Source organism: Moschus berezovskii, chromosome 13 (genome assembly GCF_049115385.1).
Source record: "Moschus berezovskii isolate FMDL1 chromosome 13, NW_MosBer_1.0, whole genome shotgun sequence".
Classification (NCBI taxonomy): domain Eukaryota; kingdom Metazoa; phylum Chordata; class Mammalia; order Artiodactyla; family Moschidae; genus Moschus; species Moschus berezovskii.
This window is the reverse complement of record NC_142472.1, coordinates 33,715,214-33,726,054: the sequence shown is the minus strand read 5'-3', so window position 1 is coordinate 33,726,054 and position 10,841 is coordinate 33,715,214. Positions and strand designations below refer to the sequence as shown.

The 10,841-nt window shown below is 37.9% G+C and overlaps 1 protein-coding gene across 1 annotated transcript in view; it reads right to left on the bottom strand.

The window, feature by feature from the left end:
* Positions 1-1,607: 1,607 nt before the first annotated feature.
* Positions 1,608-10,841, bottom strand: part of EDNRB (endothelin receptor type B) — a 29,945-nt gene continuing 20,711 nt past the window's right edge. The window contains exons 3-8 of the mRNA XM_055426525.2: positions 10,269-10,381; positions 9,930-10,134; positions 8,103-8,252; positions 6,872-7,005; positions 6,218-6,326; positions 1,608-4,304 (exon numbers count right to left, since the gene is read on the bottom strand). Coding sequence (XP_055282500.1) covers positions 4,170-4,304; positions 6,218-6,326; positions 6,872-7,005; positions 8,103-8,252; positions 9,930-10,134; positions 10,269-10,381 — 846 coding nt within the window. The 3' untranslated portion in view covers positions 1,608-4,169. The remainder of the gene's footprint in view (positions 4,305-6,217; positions 6,327-6,871; positions 7,006-8,102; positions 8,253-9,929; positions 10,135-10,268; positions 10,382-10,841) is intronic.

The window sequence follows — 10,841 nt, the reverse complement described above, 5'->3', positions numbered from 1 at the left end:
CACAAAGAGTTTGATACCACTGAGTGACAGAATAACAACAATGCTATAAATGTGTTGATTTAAGAGTTAGATTAGGAGTGTTAATATCTATATTTTATAGATAATTCAACTGGAACTCTGAGGTGTTAACTGACTTGTTTGAGGGTATCACTTTTTTTTTTACATTTGGAGTTTTTTTTCCATTACACAAGCTGCCTTTCTACCATGATGGTGTTATTCCCTGGGCGGGTGAGCCTTACATTCTGGGAAGTGTTCAGTGGGATTTTCTGATTTGGGTATACACGTTTGGTCTGTTGATTATTTAATGTTGTCACTTCTGTGGCTGACTAATGACTGAAAGTGAGTCAGTCCAGCCAGATACATTATTCTTCATGAGTTTGGCCTCTGCACTGTTTGGATTTCTGGACATTTCCATCTTAGTACTGCCACATCTTTTGATTTTCTTCCAAGAACATAATTTGTATTTGTTTTGCCTACATTTACTATCATGAATCATGTGGGCATTATTATTATTATTGTGACTCGGTAACTAATATAGTTCAAGAGAAGGTAGGCTTTTTGTTGAATCCTTAGAGAGGATTCTGCCTGGGTTTTGCTTTCTTGTACTTCTCACATAGCTCCTGAATTCAGAACATCTATATCTCAAAATAAATGGGGGCTTCCCAGATGGCGCCAGTGGCAAAGAACCCACCTGCCAATGCAGGAGATGTAAGAGATGGATGTGGGTTTTGTCCCTGGGTTGGGAAGATCCCTTGGAGGAGGGCATGGCAACTCACTCCAGTATCTTTGCCTGGAGAATCTCATGGACAGAGGTGTCCAGCAGGCTGCAGTCCATGGGGTCGCAAAGAGTTGAATGTGACTGAAGTGACTTAGCACACAAGCATATCTCAAAATGCCCAGCTCAGATTAGGCAACTTGACATTCAGAAAAGGTGAGGAATAACTCATACAAACCTCTGGAACACTAGGTTGAGTTTAAGATAATTATTTGGTAAAAGGGTAAATGCAAATTCTTGATTATTTTTTATCAGGGGAAGAAAGAGATTGTGTACTAAGAGATACAGGCATGTGAACCGTGAGAGCTGAGAAACACAGTTATTTAGTGGTCACTTCAATTTGTCCTGTACTAACTTTTGCTGTCATTTCTATCTCTTATCAAGTAAGAACCGACTTCTTATTTTCTTAATTTCATCCTATCTTGCACTTAGTAAATACTCGAAAGGAGTTTGTGAAATGAAATGAGTGATTCCAAAATCTCATTTCAGCCTTTCACCTTTCATCTATGGTACAGTAATAATTAGAAAATGAAATGCTCCCCAGGCAAGAAACCAGAGATGGAAAGACATAAGGTGCCATCGGCAACTATCAATCAGATAACCTCAGAAAATTGAATGTATGTATGTATCTGGTTACTCGCAACAATAAACCATTACTAGAAACTTGGCATTTTAATTTAAGAACTTTCATGTTTTCTTGATGGTTGTGTGTTTAACATAAGTAATGTCCATTCATGACATTTATATTTCCATTAAACTTTAATACTAAATGAGTATTTAATAAATTATTGCGTGCACATTGAAAAAATAAACTGGTCTTTTTCAAAAACAATTTAAATTTTTATTGATTTTGTTTACATCATAAAGAATTAGCAACTATAGTAGTTGCCACTTTAAGTGACTTCAGAAAAAACAAAATATATAATTATTTTACATGGCTATATTACAATTTTATAAAGTTAGTTACAGAATACTCATGCTTTGTTATAAACTGTATTCCTTTGGCCATATGTTGTAAGCTATCAATACTAATGCACACCCATATTAGCAAATATAAAAGAGAAAATCTAAAAGTGTCATAGTCTTTTAAGCTTTACAACCATGTTAACACTACTTTTGTCCATTGTTATATTATGCAGTCCTTAATACAAGAAAATATGTTTGAAAATTAAACGGTAGCCCTTTTCCCCATGTTGATTTTATTTATGCTGAGGAATCACGTTTGTTTCTTACCAACCTTTGTCAGTCTGTTAAAATTTTGAATCAACCATTTTTAGAAAAGCTACTCTGATGCTGGGAAAGGTTGGGGGCGGGAGGAGAAGGGGACGACTGAGAATGAGATGGCTCGATGGCATCACCGACTCTGTGGACATGAGTTTGAGTGAACTCCGGGAGTTCGTGATGGACAGGGAGGCCTGGCGTGCTGTGATTCATGGGGTCGCGGAGAGTCAGACACGACTGAGCAACTGAACTGAACTGAACTGAACATGAGTTCATTATAAATAATGCATGCAATACTTTCTGTGTGCAGTTTAAAATTTGGCAAGATGTTTACAGCCCATGATTCTGACACAGAGAAAAAGCATTATAATGTAAATGAGGAAGAAACAAAATGAAATGGACACAAAATGAGCTCAAATTTAAATAGGAATAAAAAAATTCATTAACAAACTGAAAACAGTAGCGACCCAAAGTTAATTTAAGATCAGAAGTTTGAAATGTCTTTTGTGATGACAAGGATCTGAAAATGTGATTGGGAAGACATTAATAAACAAGACTGTGATGCATAAATAAATTCCATCTGGCATATGAATCCATGACTTTTCTTTCCTTTCTGGCATTGTTGGGATTTTGGTATCATCACATTAGGTGCTGGAAAGCAGCATTGCTCGTTTATTCCCAACATGTGGCTCTGGGTTACCAAAAAAAAAAATCAGAAACTCTGTTATATTTTAAGACAGAGTTAAAGCTCTTGGGCCCAATTTGTTCCTGAAGCCACACTGAGAACATTGCACTGTGTTTTGCTGGAACAGAATCAGGACCTTTTGCATTGATGTAAAGGGCAATGACGAACATCAGGCTAAGAATGGGAATCTGTCCCCATGGGTCTTCTCCCGCCCCATCTCATTTCCTCTGTCTTCCGTTTTTCTCTCGTACATACTTTCACACACATCTCATCTGAGTTAACCTAAGGCACTTTGCTGGGGAGATGAAAGAATTCGGCAAGAATGTACAAAGTTAAAATGTTCTTAACAGTCTCATATAGCAAACAGTTTTGCCTGTGACAGGAAAGCACCGCATCCAGAACTCTTTTCTATTAGTTATTTACAGAAATAATATAAAAGTTAGTAATAAGCTTTAAAGGTGACTGTTACACTGACTGTAATAGCTATGATCTTAGAGACAGTATTTTAACTATCACATGATACATATGCCAGATACCGTCTTAATTGCAGAGGAGATGCTGCTGTCTCCTTTGCCATATGGTCAACGCTCCAGGCAACTCACATTCTGTCCATGATGGGGTTACTGGCATCTCTCCATTGTAAAGGTATGAACACCGGGGCCTGCCCTCTGTTTAATCTACACGTTGTGTATTGTAGCTAAGTATTTACAGATGACAAAACTAAACGTACAGCATTTAAACTACAGTGGTAAAAGAAGAATGCTTTAATAATCCTGAAAAAAATTATAGGTAGTCCTTTCTTTGCCAAGTACTTGAATAGGCGATTTCAAAGCAGTGCTTTGGGATGGCATTCCAAAACTTCTCTCTGTCCCTTTGTGACATTTGATCTTATCTGAATGTAAAGTTGCATGATTTTCAAAAACCTCAGTCTCTCTGACTCTCCCTCCTGATCATGTAAATATGTCTCTAATGTCAAAAATACACCAGCTGAACTATTTTCACGTGTTGTTTCCAAATATAGTCCCACCAATGGTGTGAAACTTTAAAAGATTTTTAAAATTTTAAATTGAATAATTTAAATTTCATCTAAAAACTCTGTTTTGCAGTGACACATTTTTCCTTTATATCAGATTCATCTTAATTTACAAAAATAAACATCTTTCACAGGAATTCTGAGCGAACTCAAGTTAAATGTAAGTGGTATATGAATAGACCAGAAGTTCTGAAGAGCTATAATATAGTGAAGTGCTAACTGTAAAGAATTAAGTGCTTTCACAATGAGGCTTTCTTAATTCTCACTGCTTCTCTTCTCATGCTGTAAACAGCTCATCAAATGTCATGTGGAACTCTTGAGTGTGAAGAGAATAATCACTCTTAGATTTATACATTGTTTTGTGCAAACACAAATGTTGTTTTGTTTCACTTTGGCAGACACCTCTTTGTTTGAATGATTTCTGTCCAAAATAAAGAAAATGAATATTCCTCCTTTCAAGATGAGCTGTATTTATTACTGGAACGGAAGTTGTCATATCCGTGATCGTTAGCTTTGAACTTTAAGCACGACTGCTTTTCCTCCAAGGACTGTTTTTCTTCAAATGACTGGCACCAACAGCATAAACATGACTGCACAAAACAAAGTAACTTCGTTATAAGTTTACATCAAGTTACACTATCATGACCCTTCCTGCTCACCAGAGTTCTGGCTTTCTCTGCATGAACAGCAATTCTTGGGCCACTTTCTTGCCGTACCCTCTAATTTTCCCCTTAAAAACATACAACTACAGAAGTAGTATATGATAATTTTTTAAACTAGAAGCTACACCAAAGAAAAATGTATATAATTAAACTTCTTCATCTTTTAATTAAAATGAAATAGAAAGACACTCAATTCTTGGATACTTACTCTTGATTACTTGAGAAATACTCTTAATATTTGATGAATATATAACTCAAAGCTTTTTTCCTATGCAAGTGGAAATATTACCATACCCATAAATACATAATAATCTGTAACTTTGTGGGCATCAAAATAATTGTAGCTTGTTCTGCCCGTATATTAAAGTACACAACTAAAATTGTCAGCAAGAGATGCTACAGACCCTCACTGACGTCTTCCATTCAGAATATGGTGCCCTAGAACTTCACCCTTAATTCCATAGAAATGGAATGGTGGTTGACAGTGGGGAACTGAAAGCAACTCCTTTGTCCCTTTCCTGTTTGCCTATTTCTGTTCACTTCTAATCTTAAAAGAACCTAATTATAGGCTTCTCTGGTGGCTCAGAGGATAAAGAATCTGCCTGCAATGCAGAAGACTGATGTTCAATCCCTGGGTTGGGAAAATCCCCTGGAGAAGGGAATGGCAACCCACTCTAGTATTCTTGCTTGGAGAATTCCATGGGCAGAGGAGCCTGGTGGGCTATAGACCATGGGGTCACAAAGAGTTGGACATGACTGAGCAACTAACACACCCGTAGGGATTTGATCACTAAGCAATTGAAACTAACTCCTGACTTAATGCTCAACTGAGTGCACAAGATGCCTTGTCTAACCTGTTGATGCTTTTCCCAGATAAAAAGAAGTAGGACTAGGTCTGAACCCACAGCAGTCCCCCCAAGGAATCCTGCAAGCAGATCACTTGGCAAGATAACATCTGAAGAGAGAGCCAGACAGTCTGCCTTCCGTGGAGAGGCAGAACCCAACCTTCTGCCTGGATGATTCATTGAGATTCTTCTCCCTCCATTTTTCCCTTTAAAGATTGTCATGACTGAACAGAATCTTTGGAGTCGGTTTCTACACCTGAGTCCACCATCTCCCTAGATTGCTGGCTTTTCCGATGAAAACATTTTTCTTCTTTAACACTTGCCTCTGGAATTATTGGTGTATGAGCAGCAAGCAGCCAACCTGGGTTTGGTTACACTAGGAACAAGTGGATATAAGGGAAGGAATATTTTATTCCATACTAGGTAACCGAAGGAGTGAATGAATGGATGGATGTTACACACAAATGGAAGCAGCCAAATGAGGAATAATTTCACGTATTCTGTATCAAGGAACACTGCTATTGAATGAAAGCAGAAAAGTGAAGGTAGAACCTGAATTAAACTGCTTTGTTTGGCTTGTAATTCTCATCTGTGTATGAAAAGGAGACTAATTTAGTTATAATTAGCACTGTGCTACCTAGTCCAAAATCTTCCAAAAAGGGAAATAGTGCATTTAATTCATGTGTAGCTCTTATTTTATCATGTGATAGCGTTCAGATATCAATGCATGTAATTTTTTATTCATTTTCTGAGTAACTCTATGAGTAAAACCGATTGGCTGAGGCAGCAGTGAATGGATGACTGGGATTTGTGGGGAGAAATCAATTATAGTGATTTATGAGCAAAATTCATATTTAAAGAATCGTCTATCATGTAATACAAGGGAAAACTATAAAACAATTGACTAGATCTCTCTGGATAGAAATATTAATAGTTTGAAAGGGTTATATTTGATACCAGTTTAAAAGGGTTTTTGATTTTCGAATAGTCTCTTACCTTAAAGCAGTTTTTGAATCTTTTGCTCACCAAATACAGAGCTATTGGGTTAATACAGGAATTCAGGGAGGCCATGTTGATGCCAATGTAGTCCAATACCAACAAAAAGCTGCAAAAATAATACAAGAATTTATTTATGTGCTACGAGCACATATACTTTACAGACTCCTGTGTTTTATATATTAAAAAATTACCCATTTTTAATTATTTGGCTTTATCACTAGTCTCTGCTGATTTTGATCTCTCTGTTTCCATCTCTTTCTCTTATTCTCTGCCCCATCATATCCTTCATCCCCATTCCCACTCCCACGCTCCATTCTCTGCTTTAAAATGAAATCTATTTTGTAAGTGCCCAGGCTGTCTAAAAAATAAAGGAGGATTTACAAAAGTGCAATGGAGAACCAGATCTGGTATTTTCAATCGTGCCACTCACTCACTTGGACAGCCCTGGCTCTCAGTGTTCTCTAAAGCTCCCCTTACTTCTCTGTTGGAAACAGAAGTAAAGGTAAATTTAAAAAAAGAAAGGGGGGGGGGCATTTTCAATTCTCCCTTAGGATTAGAAAAATGGTATTCTTCCTGCCAATGAAAGGACTCAATGGAAAAACTTCTGAATGGCATTTATTTACACAACTATTTCTATTTTACCTTACTTACCTCAAAAATTCACATCTACGGGGATCATGCTGATCATAAAGAGTGAGCTTCAAAATCCTGCTAAGATGAAGAGGGAGCCAACACAGAGCAAACACAAGGACCAGGCAAAACACTGTTTTGGCCACTTCCCGTCTCTGAAATAAAACCACAGTCAGACTCTGTAAAGGATGGCTCATTATAATCACTAATTATAATCATTATAACCTTTCCAAACAAAATGTTTAATACTGTTTACAAAAAGTCAGTGGCATTTGTAAAAATTCAGGATACAGAGTTTTAAACTGAATAGTTACTGTGAATTAGAACCTAAATGACTAGAGATTAATCTTTTCCTTTAAACTTTTCATTTTGTATTGGGGTATAGCCAATAAACAATGCTGTGTTAGTTTCAGGTGAACAGCAAAGGGACTCAGTCATACATATACATATATCCCTTTTCCCTCAAACTCCCCTCCCATCCAGGCTGCCACACAACATTTAGGAGACTTCTATATGCTGATGTAGTAGGTCCTTGTTGGTTATTTATTTTAAATATAGCCATGTGTACATGTCCATTTCAAACCCCCTAGCTAGCCAGCCCTTCCTCTTATCCTAGAGATTCATCTTTAAAAAGTAATGACTTATATGTGGAATCTAGAAAAATGGTACAGATGGACCTGTTTTCAGGGCAGGAATAGAGACACAGACAGAGAAAGGATGTGTGAACACCATGAACTGGGAGATTAGGTTTGACACAAATATACTGCTGCTGCTGCTGCTGCTAAGTCACTTCAGTCGTGTCCGACTCTGTGTGACCCCATAGACGGAAGCCCACTACCATGTGTAAATGGATAGTGGGAACCAGCAGTATAACACAGGGAGCTCAGCTCGGTGCTCTGTGATGACCTAGCTGAGTGTGATGGGTGGTGGCGAGAGGGAGGTCCAAGAGGGAGGGGGTATATGCATACATATAGCTGATTCACTTCACTGCACAGCAGACACTAACGCAACACTGCAAAGCAATTACACTCCAATAAAAAATGGTTTATCTAAAAAAGTGATGGCTCTTTTTACATTCCTTTAGATTATGTAGGATATCTCCAGATAGTATAAAACATATTGAAAATATCAGACTAAGAAAAAGGAATTATGCTCTAGCATATGATACTTTTAATTTATTATTACTACAATAATTTTCATATTCATAATTGGAATTGTAATCATGATTCAGCAAATATTTCTATTTCCTTACCTGTTTTAAGTGATCATTTAAAGCAATTTGCATACCACTCTTCTTTCTCAACATTTCACAAGTCATCAAGGTATAAAACAATGCTGTGATGGCCAATGGCAGGCAGAAATAGAAACTAAATAGCCACCAGTCTTTAGCTGTCTTGTAAAACTATGGGGAAGAAAGGACGTTATAGTTAATATTCCTCTGTAAGAAAATCTTATGTATCAAATACTAAAAAATGCTTATCAAGGAATAATCTTCTAAAGTAGATCCATTTTATAAATACTATGTAGAATCTTTCAGTAGAATCTTTATTCTACTATGTAGAATTTTTTGTCTGCTGAACAAAAAATTAAATTAAATGAAACAAACTTTTCCTAAAAGGTGTTTCAATTCTCTAAGGCAGTGTGCTATAATTATATATAAAAAAGTAAGCAATTGGGCAAAATTTTAAATACTTGATAGCTCAAATATTTTTGTCTTCACATAAGTAAAAGGAATTCCTTGTGTGAAATATCACATCTGGATGTATAAAGATACCTAGTGTTTTGGGGAACTTCTCACTTTTTAACAAGTTTGTTTCTGGGGAAAGCAGGTAGGAAGAGGTCTCTAGTAATCATTTAGCTCAGGGCTGTATACATCTAAACTATCTACTAAAAATCAAAATTGCTTATAAAATGACTTCTCTCTTACTCGTTCTTTTCTCCTTTTAAAGATTGTTGTTCCAGATATGTCTCTGTTGGAACAGAAATCATGGAATCTATGCAGTACTTTGGGCTTCCCAGGTAGTGCTTATGGTAAGGAACCCGCCTGCCAGTGCAAGAGACATAAGAGATGCGGGTTCGATCCCTGGGTCGGGACAATCCCCAGGAGGAGAGCACAGCAACCCACTCCAGTATTCTTGCCTGGAGAATCCCATGGATCTCTATCCCTACTATCTAACCCTACTATCCCTCTATCTAACCCCATGGATCTCTATCTCTACTCCCTGGTGGAGTAAGATCCATGGGGTCGCAAAGTTTGGGACATGACTGTGACTTAGCGCACACCCATGCAGTACTTTTTCCATTGTAACTAATAAGAAACAAGGAAACAGCATTTTCATTTTCAGTTTCCCATTAAGCCCCTCTTTAGACTTTTGTTTATCATGATCTATACACATATACATAAAATCTTATATAAACTTAAGTGTAAAATAGAAAATAATTATTTGTGGCATTTGGACCCACTCCCTTTGCATTACCTCCTCCTCACCCTTTCTGTTAGGAACAGCCTTTTTCACTTAGGGTCTATTTTCTGATGACCAGCATTGCTATTTTCCCCCATTTCCTAATGAAACACTCTTAAATAAATAGACAAGATGAAGTTCTTCTCAATGGCAGCTTTCCCTTTAGAGAGAGGACAAGCTTGTCATTCATACCAAGATTCATGGAGTCATGTAGATTTCTACCAGTCTATCCGTACCAGGGTGACTTCTACTTGATCATTCCTTTAACTACACACTGCCTCCAATGACTGTTGTGTTGCTTAATGCAAAATATGTTGTAGCTGCCAGTTCTCATGTGAATTTGAGTAGGAAAGCTATAAATTCCAATAGATTCTCTGAAGTCAAATTGGCTTATCTGTATTCCTTAGAACCAGGGGATTCTTGGAGAAATAATGACCTAGCTTCTTGCAGCATGGGCCATTAGTCCTGCTGTTAACCCTGAGGTCCTGGGACCTACACTTTTAATGTATGCAAAGGACAGTAATAAATCAATAATTTCCCAAGAAGAGGAGATTGGCAGAAAATAGCTAAACATTTATAAGGCAAGAGCAGAAAAGGGAAAGAAAAGTAAAATTTACCTGCATAAATGGTGTTTTCTGAGTGGGATGGAGCAAGCAGATTCTCAGATTATTTCCTATGTGATCACTGGTAATTATATCAAAACCCACGGCCTCAGGGACAGCCAGAACCACGGAGACCACCCAAATTAAAACAATTTCTACTGCTGTCCATTTTGGAACCCCGATTCCTTTAATCCGACTCCAAGAAGCAACAGCTCGATATCTGAAGAACAAAACAGAATCAATTGCCAAGCTGGCAGAGCCTGGTTTTTATTGAATTACAGTTTACTTTCTAAGTAACATAGCAACCACTAGGATCGTGGTCAGGATATATGTCGCTTAGATACATGCTCTTACCTGTCAATACTTAGAGCACACAGACTCAGCACAGTGATGCCCACGGAGGCCTTCTGGATGAAAGGCACCAGCTTACACATCTCAACCCCAAAGGGCCAGTCCTTGGCGAGCAGCTGCATTGAGGAGATACAAAGCTCTGTTAGGGAGATGTTCACAGGGTGCTCTCGAACTGTATGTATTACTTAGTGGAGGGGAATGAGCTTGTGGAATAAAATAACACATTCCAGTTCTTATTCTTTTTTCTCATGGACTTCTCTGAAAACCACCTGCATTTGTTAGATATTTGCAACAAGAGAGTGGGCTGGCAATCATGAAAGGGCAGCCAATTCAGGAGAATTAGCTACACATGAACAGGAGCTTAGGGTCAAGGTCTCTTCTACTGCAGGGCCAACTGGGGCCAATTGCTAAGTTCTCCTTACAAAAATGCAAAGCTGCTGTATAGCACCGGAGAAGGCAATGGCAAGCCACTCCAGTACTCCTGCCTAGAAAATCTCATGGACAGGGGGGCCTGGTGGGCTGCAGTCCATGGGGTCACTACTAGTTGGACACGACTGAGCGACTTCACTTTCACTT